We start from the raw sequence: 18927 nt of genomic DNA, 5'->3' as shown, positions 1-18927 counted from the left end.
CTAACCACAAGGGATACCAATACTCTCAGTATGTCTCTGTAGTTTAAGACATGCTGTACTGTCTTACTTTTTTTTGCCTGGCAGCTCAGAACAGAAAGGGATGGTGATCCTGTTAAAAGAGATACAGACTTTGATCCTGCAGGAGAAATATAAAGAAAAACAGAACCTAATTATTCGATTAAATGAGCCAATAGACTGGGTTAAGCTCTGTATTTTTAGTGAGGCAATCTGATTTTTAAGTAACCATTGTTGCCAAGTGTGGAGTTTTGAACCTCAGACATAAAAGAGCACTTCCACAACCCCCATGGCTCAGTGTTGGTGTAGAGATCCAGTACATCAGCAGCATTTCTATATTTAGGTATTCTTTGCTGATTTTTTTATCAAATATTACCCCAGCTTGCCTGTACTTAATATTTGAACTAACTGGATAACTGCACAAGGTATTATAGCTGGAGGATGAGGAAGCTGAACCATTGTTCTGCTTAGACATGAGAAAACTATAGTTAATGTTTCAATTTGCATTTTTCTCTAGTAAATTGGTCTCTAACATGTGTAACTTAATATCCTTGTCATATTTTAATATGACAATATGGATTTTAAAAGAGGTGTATTAAAATACTTCTATTTTATTCACCATGAACTATGTCTTACTATAAGCCTATAAACATTTTAGTATCATTTATGCAGAATGGAATGGAAAAGTACAAAAATCTAAATGCACACAGGCTTTCTCCATTTTGAATACTTGGCTGAAACTTAAAAACAAAAATGTATATGCAAAAAAAATGCACAAAAATATGGAATAGAAATATTACTATACAATATTGTGTTTTAATAACTGAAATTTGATTGGCAATTATTGCTAACTGATGCTAAATTTACTTGCTAATTATTGCCGTAGCTAGTGGTAACGAAAATTTCATTGTATCAGTTTAGTTTTCTATTTGGAGTAATTTTCTAGCAGAAAGTTTTAATCTTTGCAAACTGGTGTAGAACTTGCCAGCTAGAAAGCTGGTGTGAAATACAGCAGTAAAACGAGCTTTTAGGGGGCGCATTTCAAATCTTTTCCAGCATATCACATTATGCAGTATTTACTCTCCTGAGAACTACTTTTAAGCTCCAAAGACACTTGTGCTGAATTAATTTAGAAGAAAGTTAACACATACCCATGTTTTTTGTTCAAAACAGATACCCTATTTGCATATTTCAGCATCTAATTTTAAATGCCACATTTATTTACAAAGAAATTATTTGTTCGAGTTGCACATGATTCTTCCTGATTTCAGCTGTCCAGATAGGCTGCATCCAACAATTGTAGATGACAGCTGCTGCCAAGGCACTGCGTGGTATTGTCATGTCAGGTGTGCAAAGCAATGGCCAAATCCAGAATGTCTCCTACAACTTGAGTGATAACCAGTGAAGGGCGTGAGTTTCAGGAGATCTGAACTCTGCTTTTGATTCCTCCTTTGCATTACCACACCAGTCTCTGCTTGGGTTCTGCATTCCCCAGCTGTGGGAGGGATGGAAGGAGTTTTGCTGTTAGTATTTCTAAATTCCCAGCTGAAAACAAAACTCTGTCCCTATCAAGTCAGTAAAAGTTACATCTTTAATCCCAGTGGAGACAAAAGCAGTATGTATGTAAGCAAGATCTGGCTACCAAATAATCATCTACAGTCTGAGATAAGAAGATGAGAAAAAAATGTTCCCTTAGAAATCAGATAAATCAGGATGAAAAAATTGACAAGAAAGGAGTGTTTGTTATTCAGTGAAATGATCGGGCCATCAAGCCTGGTGTCCTGAAGCCAAGCGTGGTGACACTCAGTATATCAGACAAAAAAATAGATTATTTTCATTATGGTCTGAGTAAACTGCACAAGGTTTGTGCTGCAGCAGCAAGGACATTACTTTCCCAATATGAGTTATAATCAGATTTGTGTGGTTAGTGGGGAAAAAGCTATTTTCAAAAACTAGACACTATGATCAGAGTCCCAAGAAGCCCAGCCTAAAATCACATGTTAGAATATGCAGATCAATTGAAATACTGGTGCAAATTCATTTCTTAATTTTCTTCACTTCTCATTCAATTTATTTCTTAGGCCCTAGAGACTGGTTTAATCATAAGCATATAATGATAATGCAAGTAGTTCAGTTTCTGGGTTAAAATGCATTAAGCCTCCTTCTTAAGGAGCATTCAGATTAGAAAACTTAGATTAATTAAATATAACACACACAAAAAAGAAATAATATTGTCATTCAGTATTTTTTTTTTCCAAGGGAGTTATTTCTCACAAATAATCTTATCTAAACCCCATAAACCTTTGGAAATCTGTTAACATGTCTGGGAAAAATATAAAAATCTTGGGTTTCCTAGTTGTGCTGAAAGGAGTTTCTTACCTGTTTGAAGAACAATAACTAGGTATAACCTATGCTAAGGCTGGTAAATAGCAATGTGGAGTTGTGTTCTTCACATCAGTTGTGCATCTGTGTTATGTTAGAACAATATTTTCATCTGTAGAGAGAAAAAGAGAAAGAATAAGGCAGTGAGGTGCTCCTAGGCATGAGCTACAGCTGCAAGATGTGAATGTGTATAGGTTTGTACCCCTCACTATCTGCAAGACATTGAGATGCTGGAATGTGTCCAGAGAAGGGCAACACACCTGGTGACAGGTCTGGAGAACAAAGCTGAGGGAGATAGGGGTGTTTAGTTGGGAGAAAAGGAGACTCCTGAGGGCCTCTTTGCTCTGTGTGAAGGGAGGTTGTAGCCAGGTGCGTGTTGGTCTCTTTTTTCAGTGACAGGATGAGAGGAAATGGGCTCGAGTTGTGCCAGGGGAGGTTTAGATTGGATATCAGGAAAGGGTTGCCAAGCAGGGAAGTAGGCTGCCCAGGGAAGTGGTGCAGTCCCCATTCCCAGAGATATTTAAAAGACACGTAGGAAGTGGCACTTAGGAACATGGTTTCATTTGGTTATGAAACTGATAGTGTTAAGGGTTGAACTCAATAATCTAAAAAGTCTTTTATACTTCTGTAATTCTATGTACCATAGTGATATTACTTTTACTAAAACCAAACAGGAAGGCAAAACCTAGGAATATACAATTTGCTGCATCACAAATCACAAAATTAATTAACTGGATTAATTACCTCATCCAGAAGACTGCCCCAGGCAATGGGGCAGTGCTTGCTGTTCCGCAGAAATGAGATCTGTTGTGAGCCAGCAGTTCATTGTAAGTCCAAAAAGAGGATTCCCTTCTTGACCCCTGATTTGCTCTCTTCGAGAAGATTGAGGCTTGATTTGTCTGAATGATCATCTCAGCATGCCTAAAAAGAGTTATCAGCACTCTTAAAATTAACTCAGCCCATCAAAAATTATCTAGTTAGTCACTGAACATTGATGTCTGAGACAATGAATTCAACAGGTTTCCTATACTGTCATAAATCACCAATAGCTGTAGCAAATTTTTAATCTAACACTCCTTTTTTCCTTAGAAACTTTGTTTACCAGTTCCTCACTGCTATTCACAGGTGTGCAGACTTTTGAACACTAAAGGCAGGTCCCACTAATTTTCATTCCCCTACTAGGCAAAGTCCTTTTTTTATTTCATGTTACTATATTTTGTAATTCCCCACCATCTGAATAGTCCATCACGCTTCAAAACATCTTTGTTTCCTGTCTCTGTCTTACACTTTAAACACCTTGAAGCAAGCCTAGATCACAGCAGATGAATCAAGCCTGAGTTGTTTGCAGAAATAATTTATGTAATCTCAGAATAAAAAAGGTAACTTTTCTGAGCTTTTCACAAAATGTAGTATTAAAACAAATAAAGCAAGTGTCACCAGCACACCTGTCTTTTTCTTGATTGTATCAAGATACTGTTTCACTACACAAGCAGCTGTTGCATGGCCAAATAAATGAAAAGAAAGTAAAGACTTCTGGGTTTTAGTTAGAGAAAAATTACCATGCAGAAAACATTGGGTAAAGCATTAACTTTAGATATTTTATATAGGTCAAGTCTCACACACGACTCCGGAGGTGTTTAAAATGTAGTTGCCTATATACAACTCTTCTCCTACCAGAGGGAGTATAAAATGTAGCAGTTGTAGTTGTTGCTGCAAACTGACATTGTTCAGAAACACATCTTAAGTTCTAATTTAGTACTTGAGTATCAAAGTTGGAGCACTAAGTAGCCAGTGAGCATTGAATGTGGTGGGTTCTGCACATGGAGTTTTCTGAATGCTACCAAGTAGGACAAGCAGGCAAATTAGGGAAAAGGATGACACAAGTGTGAACATCATTCTCTTTAGTGATGAGGAAAATAAAATCAGAAATATCCGTCTGTGAATCATCCCTCACCAACATGCATCTCTGTAGCTTACTCCTTTAAGTTCCCAAAAAGGCAATTATTTCTAAGTCCTGTTACTGGTTACTCAGAACAGTTGTGGTCAGAAAAGCCAAGCACATCATCCTCAGCTGCAGAGCATCAAGAAGGTTCTTCCTTTTCCACAAACGACTTGCTAGGTAATCCTAGCTCTCAGAAGATCAACATAATAGTTTATCATCTGGATTTGCTGCCAAATAAAAACCAAACATTGCATTCAACTGTAAATTCTGCATTTAGCCATAAGTATCAGGGCTATGTATGGATAAAGGATTCCCTATTTTAATCTGCTTTCCACTCTACCACAGCCACCCCCCACCCCTGAGACAGTGTTTAATAATTCATTACAAAAATCACATCATACACCTAGAATAGTTGTTTCTGCATGTTTTTCTAGCATGTCAGGAAGGTTTCCTGGCCACTGCTGATAGGGTAATAATTCATGTTTACTTTCTGAAAAATATCTTACTCTGGCTAATATATTCTTCTCCAAAACTTCTGGTTTTGTAGTCTTATCCCAATTTTCTGTAGTAAAATACATTTCCAGCTATCATATCCTGAAGAGCTTCTTGGTATTTCTGTAAAGGCTTGAATTTAATTATTTTCAAGTTATTATTTTCTTAATCTTGCTATTAACAGGACTGCAACCTGTTATAAATCTGTGATAACTTTTTTTATATATGTGGAGAAATGTTGGTGATAGGTATAGATCCACATGTTCCATTTCTGATTTTTATGCTGCATCTCTGTAATTTCTTTTCTATTCCAATTACATTCTCTGTATGAAACTGCATTTCCTTGTACCAGGTTTAATTGCTTTTATTTTAATACCTTAATTAACAGTGTAGTGTATTTCTACATCCTGGGGAGAGTAAGCAAATCAGACCATCCAATCTAGAGTAAACAAAACAGAAAATGATTGCACAGACATCTAGTTACTAAAACCTGCTCTGGACATACAGATGAAGCTGCTTCATTTGATTTGTCACGGCTGCAGTATTAAAAATTTAATGCAGCATGATGAAAATCTAGCATTTATAATCATGTAAAACATGAACATTTAGATGTCTTTGGAGAGGAAGGAGACAAAACTGTGATGTAAACATTGAAGTGGTGTAACTGTTGAATGATGTGTCTAATCTCACTGTCAGAGGATGTTTCACAGTATTTACACACTGAGTACCAGCAAGTGGATGTAAGTGCTTGTGTGGCTACCTGACAACAGAACTTGAGTGCAGGAGGAGGGAAAAAATTTACTTTTTCCTTAAGAAATGGTTTGGCTGATCCCTATTATAACACCACGTAATTTTACATTGTACATAGTAATTAGTTTTGTTTAGTATTAGAAAAATAAATCCACATTTTAAGTGAGTCTTGTAAAAATTCTCATTTGCTTATCTACCCTGTAAATAAAGATCCAAATAGCTGAACAGATAACAATATATTTTTAATATATAAACCTGCTGTATATGATACTTCATATACATAAAAGCAGTTAAATGCGCCTTATTTTCACAGTACTCATATAAAATATATTAGGAAGTATGTCTTTGAGTAAGGGCAGCTATCAATATACTTCAGTGAGAAATATTTCAATTTAAATAGTTCAAGGTAATTGATGAAAGATTAGAACAGCAAAAGATATGTTATAGAGCCTGCTTTACTTACAGCACACCTGTCAGACAAAGAGTTGGAAAATTTGTCATATTTCTTTGGATTCAAGAAGAAGTTAATCAGTTACCTCTATATTACATATATCTTATACAGCTAAAAAGCAGAAAATTTAAACTGAGTAACAATCTAATTTTTTCCAAGAAGCAGGCAATACTGAAAATGCATAAATTACTGGATGGGATAAATTATTCCCATCTTCCTATGAACATTTCTTATTGCTTCAACATCCATGCAGAAGTGAATCACACAGAGGAAAAAAAAATGTATAATTTGAGTAATTTTCTTTAGGATTAAATTTGGCGTGCCAACAGTCACTGAAAATTTACCCCAGTATTCTGGGGAAATGCACGAGGAGATCAAGTGTTCTGTTTGGAGTGGAGATTGTCTCATACACCTCAGCATAATTCTTCGATTCAAATGTATCAATGCAACAGCAAAGATTAGAGTTTCTGCCTCAAAGGCAGAGTGAACATGTAAATATTTGAGGTCACTGATTGAGGTCCAAATAGAAAATTAATAGACTAGAGAATACAATGATTTATACAGTGTATGTGATAGGAGGCTGGATATACTTATTAACCTTTTAAGACCTTTTTCTGAAACATCCATGTTTAGGCAAGCATGTTTTTTCTCTTTCAGGTAGAATAACATGAGCTTCAATATGGTGAGCAAAAAGCAGGTTTAAACTCTGAAAGGAAAAGTGTTGACTTTAGAGTAACTCCTTAAAAATGGCCGTCAGTCTGATTTTCAGTAATGCTGACAACCTCCAGCGCTCATTTAACATCCCTCTTCTCTACAAGTGACCAGGTCTTACAAAGTGATCAGGTTTGGTAACTGTGCACCTACCACCCCCAGTAAACCAAAAAAGATCCCATAGAACAGTTCAGCAAAAACTGTCTAACTACTTTGCACAACTTGCAAGGGTTTGCAGGCACATCAAATGGTGTTCTTAAGTGCCATGTTATTGGATAAATTCTGCTTTAATGAAAGACTGGTAAGGAAACCCCTTCCATACAGCAGACATGCAGGAAGTGCAATAACTCTAAAGGAAGTCAAAAGCATTGCTTTCCACTCTGTGTACCAGGATGTTGACTTGAGACAGTATTAACATTAAAAGTACACTTTCAAAGCACTCGATCAGTTTTCTGTATGTCTGAGTACCAGCAGGAGCTGAGAACATTTGTGCTTCCCACAGGAATTGCTTCAATTTACTTTGCAAAAACCATGCAGTTTTCAGTCAAACCTGTTAGTGCTGACACGTTTGGTCTATTTTTTTACAGAATAGTTGACCTGGATGCTTATTTATCCTCTTGAGACTTCTACTGCCATTGAGCTGTCTCTCATCATCAGTGATCTTAATCCTAATTCTGTTCAATTGCACAGAATTTCTCTTGAAACTTGTTTCAGCCTACAGAATTATGCTTAACATTTCATGATTAAAGACATTATTCTAGGCTATCAATTTTTGCCTTAAAATTGGAAAGCAGAGATCTTGCCTAGAATGGGTAAAGGAACTCAGATGGGCAACTCGCCTTTCACTGAGCGTGAAGTGTAGTAACACAATAAACCCTTTTGCCAAACATGCAGTAAATCCAATTATGAGAGTTTTATACAACTTTGGATAACTGCTTACTATAAAAAAGGCAAAAAATAATTAACTTAAAGGGCACCTTTGCCTGCATTTGGCTTTAGGGTTCCAAATGCTAATGACAACAACAGACTCCAGAAACCATTCAGGAATGCTGTAATTTGTAGGCCAAGCCAGTTACAGGAGCGAAAGACAGTGTTAGCTTTTGATGCCTCAATCCTGCCTGCTCGGTTTTTTCCTGGAGTTACTCAGTTTGTGTGCTTTAATCCTTACACAGCTCACTAATTCAGGCCTTGCAACCTGTATGAGGTGCACTGTCAGCAACCCAGAGCTGACAGGACAATACCACTGTCCTAGGCTTGGATTGGGCATATGAAGGGGTGAAAATGAACACAGCTAAGTAGAAAAATAACAGGAAATTTTAAGTAAGTAACTTTCCTCCCTGTACTTGAGAGCAGTTCTTCCATTTCTGTGTCTGCTGAATGCATCTAATGCTGTGTACACTGCACCCACTCTGAGGGCTGAAGCAGTGGCTCTGCACAGACCTCTCATCTCTTAGAAACAGAACAGCTTAGCTCCTAACAGGGCTTGAGCCTTCACGTTTCTCTTTTGTGGTTAAAAAAAGCACATCTTGCTGGAAGCATCTGTGCTCTCTACAATACTCAATTCACACATATTAGACACCACTTGATTTTGGCGTCTCTTTTATAATCCATACAGCAGCTCCAATGTACTCAGCAGGGTGGTTTTCAGTAGCCAATGCAGAGCACTTCCACCACATCAAGATGAGCTTCCTTGGCTTGTTATGTCCCAATTCACTTGTTTCTGTTAAATAAAAGCCAGATTTCACATGAGGGCACATCAGAAAGAGTAAAGGAGTGAGGGAGCTCTTTATAAGTTTTTTGGTTGCTTGCTTGTTTTGTTTTTCCTTAGGAATATTTTACACTTTGTTTGTGTAGCTGCCTGTATTGAAGTGTTTCTCATGAATACATTTACTATAACACCTAGATCTGCTCTACAAAATTTAGAAAAAATTAAAAACATTGTCTCCACTGTGAACATCCTCCTTCTCCTACCTCCAAATCCACAGAGCATTTGGGCCCATTCAAGTGAAAGAAACCCTTAACCACTGAAACAAATGGAAATTAAGCAGAAAAATTCCAACTCTGCATGGCAGTCTGTAAATCTTAACACTGTGCCTTCCTCTACTAACAGATCTCCAAGTGCTGTACTTCTCAAAAAATGGAGAGAGGGAATTATGTTCCTTTCCTTATGCCAGTAAGTTAGAAATGACAGGAGAAGCCTAAGAGTACCATGCATAGAGTCATATCCCAAGTCCAGAAATCAGGCAACTAAGTTAGTTTTCTAACAAGACAAAGTGGGACAGCTTTCCTCAGCTTCCAGTGCAGGTTCTAAGCAGAGAATGTCTCAAGCACCAAAAGTCAGATGAGAGACAACTAATAAATGAAAGATACAAAACTAGTTTGCATAATTAACAGCAACACAAGCACCTCCAGATGAAAACACAAGGAAGTTAATCTTGATTTTGAGTTTAGCCAGAAACACTTGTAAGGTATAATTCCCAATTCCCAGTTTAAGCCAAGAGAGCTGAGGTGCCATGCAACACTGAGTCTATGCAGTGGAAAACCACACTCTACAGCTTTCATCAATAATAGAAAGGTCATGTTATTCTAGAAGAAAACAAGATAACTGTTCCTTTCACAATGAGAAAATATCCATTACCTCAGAGTTTTACATGTGAATAACCTATTTCAAAGCTCATTAAATTAACTTGGAGAAAAAGAAAAATCAGCCTCACTACAATGATCTCTAGAAGGCCAAAGTAACCAAGGGAATGGGGGAATGAGATTAGTGGTGGGGGGGGGGGAGTGGGAGGATGTAGTGTGGGTGTCTAGGATAGGAGATAGCATATAATAAAGGACTGACAAAATATTCATCCTCCTTCCTTCAAATTTCTTGTATGTCATGCCATGTTAGTTTTTGGATAGTTTGGAGTTTATGCTCCCACCAGACAGCCAAATTTAACTGCTGTTATTAATACAAATGTCAATAACAGTTATACAGCAGTGTGAAAATACAGTTCACTCAGCGTTTCATTATGGAGGTGTATTAAAATGCCTCTGCAAGCCTGTCTGCCTAGTAAAGTAATCAGTGGAAATTTTATCAAGGCTGCACATAGACCTACCAGGAGGATTTATGGGAGCCACACGTTTCGAATTTTTGTGGATTATTCTAGAAATGGTCCCTCTTATCCAAAGCTATATTTAAAATGTGGAGTTTCCTAACCTAATTCTGTATTTCATTAACCAGGCCTAAAATGCTATTTTAGAAGTCACATCTTAGAGAAAGTTCTTGCTAAGCATTACTGGTGGGATAGGAGGGGACCCTCAGCCACCTCTCTGAAAGAAGCAGAACCTGTACTGAATGGCACAAGCTGCCCTTGTCTGGGGAGCAGCCTGTTCTGAAACAGCACACAGCCTTGTTTATGCCAATATCCTTCCCAGTCCTTCCCAGTTTATGCCAGTGCCCTTCCCAGCTCTGACTTTATAATGCAAGGTATAACACAGACTTGAACAAAACTATGAGGTGGTGGGTTTTTGTATGGAATCGCATGTTTGGTTTGGGTTTTTTACAGCAACTATTTTTTCCCATCGTATATATGAGCAATTTCAATGCTTCTGCTATTTCCATACTTCAGAGGTACTAATCTGCACCAACTCCTTTCTTTGATTTACAGATTAAGCCTGTAATTCTCTACACAAGTGTCATGGTTTGATGCTGGCGCAATGCCAGTGCCCCCATGAGAATACACCTTCCCCAAATGAGTGCTGAGAGATGCGACCAGAGACAGAGCAGAGCAGGCTGGAGCTTAAAAATAAATAAAAAAACTTCATTAACCTACAACTATAATAAAAGACACACACAGGAAAACAGAATGAAAACCTTCTAAAACATTCCTCCTCCCCCCACCCAATTTCCAGCTAAACACAGTGAGACAAAACTTGGACTCTCAATCAAATAATCTCAAATAATCAATTCTCAGTCCATGAGGGTAGAGAGGAGTCTCTCTTGTATCACAGACCCCCAGAAAACACAATTGCAACCTCTGGTGTTTCCATGTCACAGATGGCACCGCCTGGAGAAAATCTGCCAGTGTGACATCCTCCTTCCATGTACAGTGCTCTCACCACTGTGCATGGACCAAGACTGCTCACAGGGTTCCTTTAAAGGATGCTTTGACAAGGACCAAAGAACAACAGTTTCTCATTTTGGGACAACAGTCCCCCCCATTTTCTCCCCCCTGGGGCCGAGGGTCTCAAGAACAGAGATCTTCTTTTCCCTGAAGACTGAGGGCACCACCACACCCTCCTCATCTTTCTCTGTTCACTCCACTCCTGTCACTCTCCCGGCATCACTGCAGCAGGTCACTTTCTTGGCTCAAACCATTGCATCCCCCCAAGAATGCAGCCTTTGTTGCAGGAGAAATTGGTTCAGTCTATGGCTATACAAGAAAAGTCCAGCCAAGGCCACTCCATCATCTCCCACCTAGGATTCTTTCCCCACCTTCTTCTAACATCTCGGGCCCCAGGCCGTCTCTCTTCTCTTTCAGATCAAGGAGGATTAATGTTTCACAAAGCTTTCACTGTCCAAGAAGGAGTTAAAAGTCTCGGGCTCCCAGGACGGCTGAAATCTCAGCTGCCCAGAACTCCAACTCCCAGGGCTGGGCAACCACTTCACTTCCTCCTCTGCCAGCGTACTGCGGGCACATGATATCAAATTTCCAGGTGGCTGCAGTCTCTCTCTCTCTCTCTCCCATTGGGGTGGGGGGAACAAAGACTTCTCAGTTTCTTTCCACCCTTCTGTCCGAAGGGGCCGACCCCATTCCACTCCCTTCTCTCTCCTAGGCCACATCGCTTCCCCTCCCCATCCCAGCCCGTGGCTGGGCAGGGGACAGTCTGCATCCTTCACTGACCGGAACCAAAGAGAGAGTTCCCCTGGAGCTCTCTGCTTCTAACCCCCTGTTCTCAGAGGTGTGCCCATGTCTTCAGTGGTCACACCAGGTGTCAGTGTTCAAAGCTGACCACTGATTGGTTTGACCCCAACTTCCTGAGAAAACTCACTTCCTTGTCAAACCAGGACAAGAAGTCCAAAGTACTTTAGAGAAAGCCACTTTCAGACTTCTGTGTAACTACCCTACTTCTGTAAAAAGAAAAGATTATAAAAGACATTTCAGTATTCAAGGAATAAACAGTTTTTGCATTTTATCATTTATGCAGTATACCATGGCTGTCTTTTGTCTTATTTTGGTGCTCAGAAGTGCAGCAGAACCACAAAATCAGGGAACTCAAGCAAACAGGAAAGCTTTTGGCTTTTTTATGGTAAAAATACATGGATAGAAACACAGCTCAATTCCAGAAATCCCATTTGCTGAAATGGAAACCAGGCAATTGAGACTATTGCAAATTGCATCAGAGATTAAACCAGCCTGTGACAAAGGAAGCTTCATTCCAAATCCAGCGCTTATCTTGTCTCTAACTGGCAAGTTTTTCACAGTAGACAGACACTGGAATGTTCTATGACTTATATTACCCCACAGCAGCAATGCAACAAGGTCAGTGTTTAACACAAACAATTCTTTTTCTTTTTTTTCCCCAATCTTTACAGGGAGGTCCTATCCAGAACCGAAAATCCAAGCGCTGCCTGGAATTGCAGGAAAACAATGAAAATGAATTTGGATTTCAAGTGGTCCTTCAGAAGTGCACTGGACAGCGCTGGTCCATAACAAACGTCCTGAGAAGCTTGTCATTATAGCAGACTAAATTTTGTACCCATTTCTTTTGCTACTGTGTAGCAAGTACTGCATTGTCGCCTGCTGTACTGTATTCCTCCTGCTCCCCATCCCCCCAGTTCCTTCTCTCCCCTTTTTTGTCTTTGATTTTATTTTGTGAGTGTGTGGAAATTGGGTTTGTGGGCTGGAAATAAGAAGTTTTTATTTCACAATGATGTTTTCACAACATTTATAGAGATGCTGAATGACAGGTGACGGGTAGGCTATCCTAAAATATTTTACAAGTGTAAATATTAAGCAAATGGAGAATATTTATATCTCAAGCTTTTATTGAATAAAAAAGTCCAAACACTATTACTGTGTAGGTGTCTCCATGGAAATCCATTTGGAAGTTAAGTGCTGGTTTCATTGCTTTCATTAACCCGAGCCTGATCTCGGCATGTTGCTGCAGAGCATCGGAATTCTCCAGACTTTTGATAAAAAGTTCTACCTGCACACCAATAGCTACAGCAAGGGAGGATTTTCTCCATTCTTCCTCTCCAGAGATCTGTCTAGTCCACTGTAGCTACTGGTGTGCAAATACAGGGGAAAGGTCTGGGGTGTGGAGGTACTATGCCCCCAAGTATTTTTCCTCTCCAGCACCACTTAATAAAACCCCAGAGAGAGCCCCAGGGCTCAAGTGAGGCAAAATTGTTGCTCAGGGAAGTGAAGGGAAGCAAATTTATTGAAAAGAAGGGAAAAAAAGATCCAGGAGAAAAGCAGCAGCTACTGGAAGAAAAACTAAAATATAAACTGTCGCACTACAACACGAAATAACTCGCACACGCACGCTAGATGCAAAAGAGGGAAAAAAGAGGGAAGTTTATTTCTGACGCCACAATATATAGAATTCCAAAAGTGACAGTGGTTTGGAGGATGAAATTGCCACCTTTCCAACCACACTGGTCAAACCAACAGTCCATCAATTCTCTCCTCCCACAAGGAAGAATACAAAACAAGCATTGTTTATATGAACATGCATGAGAAACTCCAGTAGAAATATGTGAACATCAGAAGGTATAGAAAACTTTTAGAAGAACTTTAAAACTCTCAAAAGAACAGGGCGACAATAAACCCTGACATTTCACAGTGGGTTGGCCTCCATTTCAGTGGCTGAACTTTCCTTCCAATTCTTCATTGTTCTTACAACTCCTTTTTTAAATGCAGTTGTTCCCTGGGTACTGCACACTTGGGTAAAAACGGCTCCATCCAAGAGAAAAAGGTATGAATTCACTCTGCCTTTCTCCCTGCCTTGAAGGAGGTGTGAATGCAATTCCATATCACTTCATCTCTGCTAAGATTGGTAAGGAGAGAAAATTTGATGAGGTAAACCAGAGCACTGGGATTACTAGAGTCTATTTCCAGCTGCTTTTATTTGTATGTAAATTCCTTCTCTTTTATCTCCTTTCTTTTCTCTAGTTGTTCTTTTTATTCTGTTTTCTACCTTAAGCAACAGTCCTAACCTGTTTCGGATCTGGTTACGTGCCAGATTGTCTTTTACAGACTGGCTTCACGTTGAGGATCAGCTCACAGCATTGCTTCCTGGGGCTGTTCAATAAGCCTTGGGCACATTAATTTAAGGTATTCTAATTTCTGCTGTATATATTTGTCATATAGATAGCTGTATAGTTACAATACATGTGCTTCTCAAAGAGGAAAACCCTGAGCCAACAACAGGAGAAAAGTCATAGAGGTGGAGATGGGCTGAACACCTCACCTTTGACCAACTTTGGAGGCCCCTCAGCCTTCTTGAGTAAAAAAGCACACATTAGAATTAGAATGCAGAGTCGTTTTGAGCACTCCCTAATTCAACCATTCCATATAAATGGGGAAGAAACTACATGTTCAGACAGAAAAAGCACAGAATACAGGCAGAGTAGCAGGAGACAGCTTCCTTCCAGCAAAGTTACTGAGGCTTTGGTGCATGGAGATGCAGCCATAAGGGAAACACAAATGCTGTGGATCAAATCAGTCTGCTCTTGATTCCTCCAGGCTTGCTGATGTGGGCCTTCACTTTTTGGTCTGGGAATGTTTTTATTTATGAACACTAGAAGGAAATACCTGGCAAAGACTTTAAAGAAAGGTGCCGAGCTCTGAATTGCTGTGTTTCATACTATAATGAGTATCCTGTGTCTAGAATCTGCCCAGAGAAGATTGGAGTTACTCCTGACCACATTGCAGCAGTGTGCTGACGCCCATTGCCAAGTGAAAAAAAAAAAAAAATACAACAAAAAACCACACCCCACTTAAGTGAACCACATCACTGTGCCAAACCACAGATTCATAGAATGGTTTGGGTTGGAAGAGGCCTTAAAGATCTCTAGAACCATTCCCACTGCCATGGGCAGGGACACCTTCCACTCGACCAGCTCGCTCAAGCCCCATCCAACCTGGCCTTGATCCCCCCAGGGATGGGGCATCCACATCTCTGGACAGCCTGTGCCTCACCACCCACATAGTTCCTCCATATATCCAACCTAAATTTCCACTCTTTCAGTCTGAACCCATTACTCCTTGTCCTAGCACCGGTGTTCTGTGCTGTACGGCCGAGCCTCCCTGCTGCACACCAGCTCCAAGGCTGCTGCGTCCCTTGATTCCCATGGGGTCTGCACTCAGGAACACTTTTCGTCAAAAGCCTTAGAGGGAATCCCTCAGTGGTGACTGTGGATTTAAATTTGAGTGCACTGCAATTCTGGTAACTATAGCAGAATTACCAGAATAAAAATTCTTGGTGGGAAACCCTATAAATCTGGACTTGAAACGTTACTTTATACTGCAGCAGTTTGGCTATAGGTAAAATGCATGATTTAGAATATACTTTTCCCTTTGTTTTTTATCATAGAGCAAACATTTTTATGTGATAACATAATAAAAGGGAAAGGGGTTTAAAGCTGTGGGTAAGCCTACAAAAAGGGCACAGTAAAAATTATGAGTGTATATAACCATTACCATTATTGTGCTCTGAGACCTCAGGTCTCCAAACAGATTTTCTCTGACAAGCCTCTCAGGAAAACACAACAGCACAAGCAGAACTGAAGGACGTGGCCACATTTCACTGGACACTCTTAGCAATGAACTGCCTCATCACTACTTTTTTCAGCTGCACAAAAATTACACAGAAAGAGGAGCACTGCCTCACACTGTGAAAGAGAAAAAATAATCAAAAGTACCAAGTGGAAAATAAAACTCATCTTCACTTTCTGGAAAACTATAGAACCTTATTCAACCATCAGTTGCCTCAAAAGGTAAAAAATATTCCCTAACAATAGTTGTTTGTATTTGGAGGGTCTTGATTCTTTTAAAGAGGAAAAGCTAGCAAAGAGTACCATTCCAGAAGTCATAAAACTCCTCGACTGAGTCTAGTCAGAAATGATGACCAGAAAGATCCATTCAGCTCCCTCTTCCTCCTACTGCTTGACAACTATTCCCATATATTTTGATCCGTTTTTCTTGACAAGTAACAGTACACCTACCACATGTACCAGCTGATAAGGATATACTGACAACTAAAGGAAACATAATGTTTCAATAAACCCTAAGCCTTCTTAGAGGCAGGTTTTTTGGTTTCATCTTTCTGAAGGATCATAATTTCATCGTCCAACATCATGTATCTTTTTTGGTGTCTTTTATCAACAGAAATTAATCAGTCAAAACTAATCACTGAGCATGTTAATCAAGAGGTAGTAGCAAAAATGATAATTAAGCAAGTAGCTGTCAAATGTCATTTTATACTGGGTAGCACTGAATACTTACTTAGCTGGAGATATAAAGGGAAATAGATTTTATAAGTCATACTTCCATTTTACAATCAATGTAAAAATGGGTCTGTAAGCACAATTTTGCTTACAGACCTATATTATGTGTATTTGTGTGTATATATCTCTACAACATCAAATACATGTAAATTTTTATATAAAACATTAACATGCATGTACACAGACAGCTTACTGGCCAACCACAACAGAAGAAAAATTACATTAAAGTGCACTTTATCCAACTACAGTCTTTAAAACATGCAGATAAGACACCAAAATGTCAGGTTTGGTTCACAATTGCATTACTGCTACACCTTCAGCACTACATCTGTTTTTAATGCTGGCAAAAAAAGCAGAACACATGATCCTTTTTCAACATTTTTCCAAGTGAATGTTAGAAGTTTTCCATAGTAACTTCTCCAACCAGAATACAAAATAGCTGTATTAACACAGAGGCTCAGGATGCAATTAGCAAGGCTTTTATCTAACAGTGCATTCTCTACTGATTTTCTAAATTTTCCCCCTGCTACACAGCTTGCTTTAAAAATACTTAAAAGTGCAAAAGTTGAGTCTCAGATCTGTCATTCATGGCTATATTCTTAAATAGCAAAGAAAGGTATTATTGTTTACTGACTAACAGCTCTGCATTGTCAGATGAAAGTGACTATTTTAACTGAATTCAGCTCTTGTTCTGAATAGTCTGAGGGGATTTTTGTGATAAACCATCTGAAAACCTTTTAGCACTAGAAAAACATACTTTTCATTATAATATATTGTTTCCAGTGAAGTAGCCTCTATTTGAGGTGCATAAATGATAGGACAGGATTTTTCAATTAAAGAATATCATCTCAGGATATGAAAACAACGAATATATATTAGTTGCAAAAGGCCAAAGGTGCATGAAATTTTCATTCAAATTTTATAAGGAAGGAAAATGAGTATTCTAAATAAACTAGGCCATGGTTTAGAAGGTGGTGACTGCTCAGACCTAAAAGTATTAAGAGTTCAGTTCGGCCTTTAAACTCTGCTGACATTCTTGATCAGAAGTCTGTGTGGGTGGGGTTTTTTAATAAACAATAGCAGGCAAAAATTTTAAAATACTCTTTCTTACTCCTAGAGAACCAAAGCTCCTGTCAGCACACAGAAAGAATGTTGTGAGCCTCAGCTTGTCATTTGGACTGATATTCCCTTACCTTCTCTCATTGCTAAAATCCCTTAATTTCAGTTTTTATTTCCTCATCTGCTCTAGAAGTGGCATACCAACAGCTAACCTCAGGAAGATCTGCCCATTTTCTACAAATACAGATAGGAAATAACAATATTTAAGTGCCCATAAGTGCCAGTTACTCTCATACCACTTATGAATATTTTGCTGCAAATGACAAGTGCACTCATTCCAATTTGAAACAAACCACCAAAGGCTACATTCTTATTTTCAGCATCTGTTACTAAGGGTTTTCTGTGCATCATATTTTTGTGATTTACCATTATTTTATAGTTTTCTATATTCTCCTAGACATTGTTCAGCTATTATAACAAGAATTATCACTTGAGTTAAATGCCCTGGAAATGCTCACAATTAAAGAGGAGATTCTAAAAATATGTCCCAAAAATGTCGACAGGTCACCTGGAATAAGCACTGACAATCACAAAAAGGATCCTGTGCACAAAAAGGATCTTGCCAGCAAAATTGGATGCTGAGACCTTTCTAAACAATAGAAAAAGTACAACACAAGCACTGCAAAGACAAGAATTAAAAGTTACCGTATGGACAGCACTTTCCAAAACATGTCTTGTGCTTTAGGCATTTTTGCTGACCATATCTCATCGGATCTGGCAGTCGTTCAGAGAGAGCTTCTTTTATTAAGAGATGAAGAAAGATCATCACACTGGAGAAGTGAATAACCTTGACTTTTAGTGTTCCTCACATGCTTTGCTACTGAGCACTTTTTACCTGGGTATGCATTACACGAGGGAAAAAAATACCACCAAACCACAAAACCTGTATCAAAGAAAACTTCAAATTTCTGGCAGGTATCACTTTTCTAATCTGCCTTACTTTCCTATTCTTAGAAAACAGAGTCGAGACTTCAACTGAATAATTTGGAAGCCTCATTGGCTGACTATGTGTGAGATAGCTAATCCTTCTGCCTGTGGCTGAATGCAATGTGTACCACCTCCATTTTTCTAACCTGTATGTATTGTGCCTAGGCACTTAAACGTTAGATTTCTGTGTATTTAGCAATCAACAAAGTTAAAGAAAAAGCCTGTCTTACACCCAATTATTTTAGCAGAGAGGCAGAAGTATTTGAAGTGTCAGTTCAGACTTGAACCAGTTCATATTTAAATCATTTTATTGTTCCATAGCATGACTTCCTCTACTTGGTCTCACCATCATAACTCCTGTCAAGAATGGCAAAGCTTTCAGGTATTAAATCCTTGACTGAATTTTCCTGGGAGAGATTGGATTACACGAAGATTTCATCATCTGAAAAGTTCTGAAAAGAATACTGTCCATCATATCTAAGCTCCCACAAGTCAAGTTCTACTGGTGTAGTTTCAGAAGCCTGTGTTCACTTTGACTTTAAATTGTCTCCAGAAGTGGTCATTTACTTTATGGAAAAGATTCATGAAAGATGAATATTACCGGAGTCAAATTAGCTTGAGAGCCATACTTTTCTCTTG

At 38.8% G+C, this 18927-nt stretch overlaps 1 protein-coding gene across 2 annotated transcripts in view; it reads left to right on the top strand.

The window, feature by feature from the left end:
* The window catches only part of GALNT18 (polypeptide N-acetylgalactosaminyltransferase 18), a 205595-nt gene extending 192793 nt beyond the window's left edge, over positions 1 to 12802 (top strand). For both annotated transcript variants that reach the window (XM_068194650.1, XM_068194648.1), the window contains one exon: positions 12325 to 12802. In XM_068194650.1, the coding sequence (XP_068050751.1) occupies positions 12325 to 12471 (147 nt within the window). In that variant the 3' untranslated portion in view covers positions 12472 to 12802. The remainder of the gene's footprint in view (positions 1 to 12324) is intronic.
* Positions 12803 to 18927: the final 6125 nt, after the last annotated feature.

This window comes from Anomalospiza imberbis, chromosome 6 (genome assembly GCF_031753505.1).
Source record: "Anomalospiza imberbis isolate Cuckoo-Finch-1a 21T00152 chromosome 6, ASM3175350v1, whole genome shotgun sequence".
In the NCBI taxonomy this organism is placed as follows: Eukaryota; Metazoa; Chordata; class Aves; order Passeriformes; family Viduidae; genus Anomalospiza; species Anomalospiza imberbis.
The sequence above is the reverse complement of the archived record's forward strand: the minus strand, read 5'-3'. Positions and strand labels throughout refer to the sequence as shown.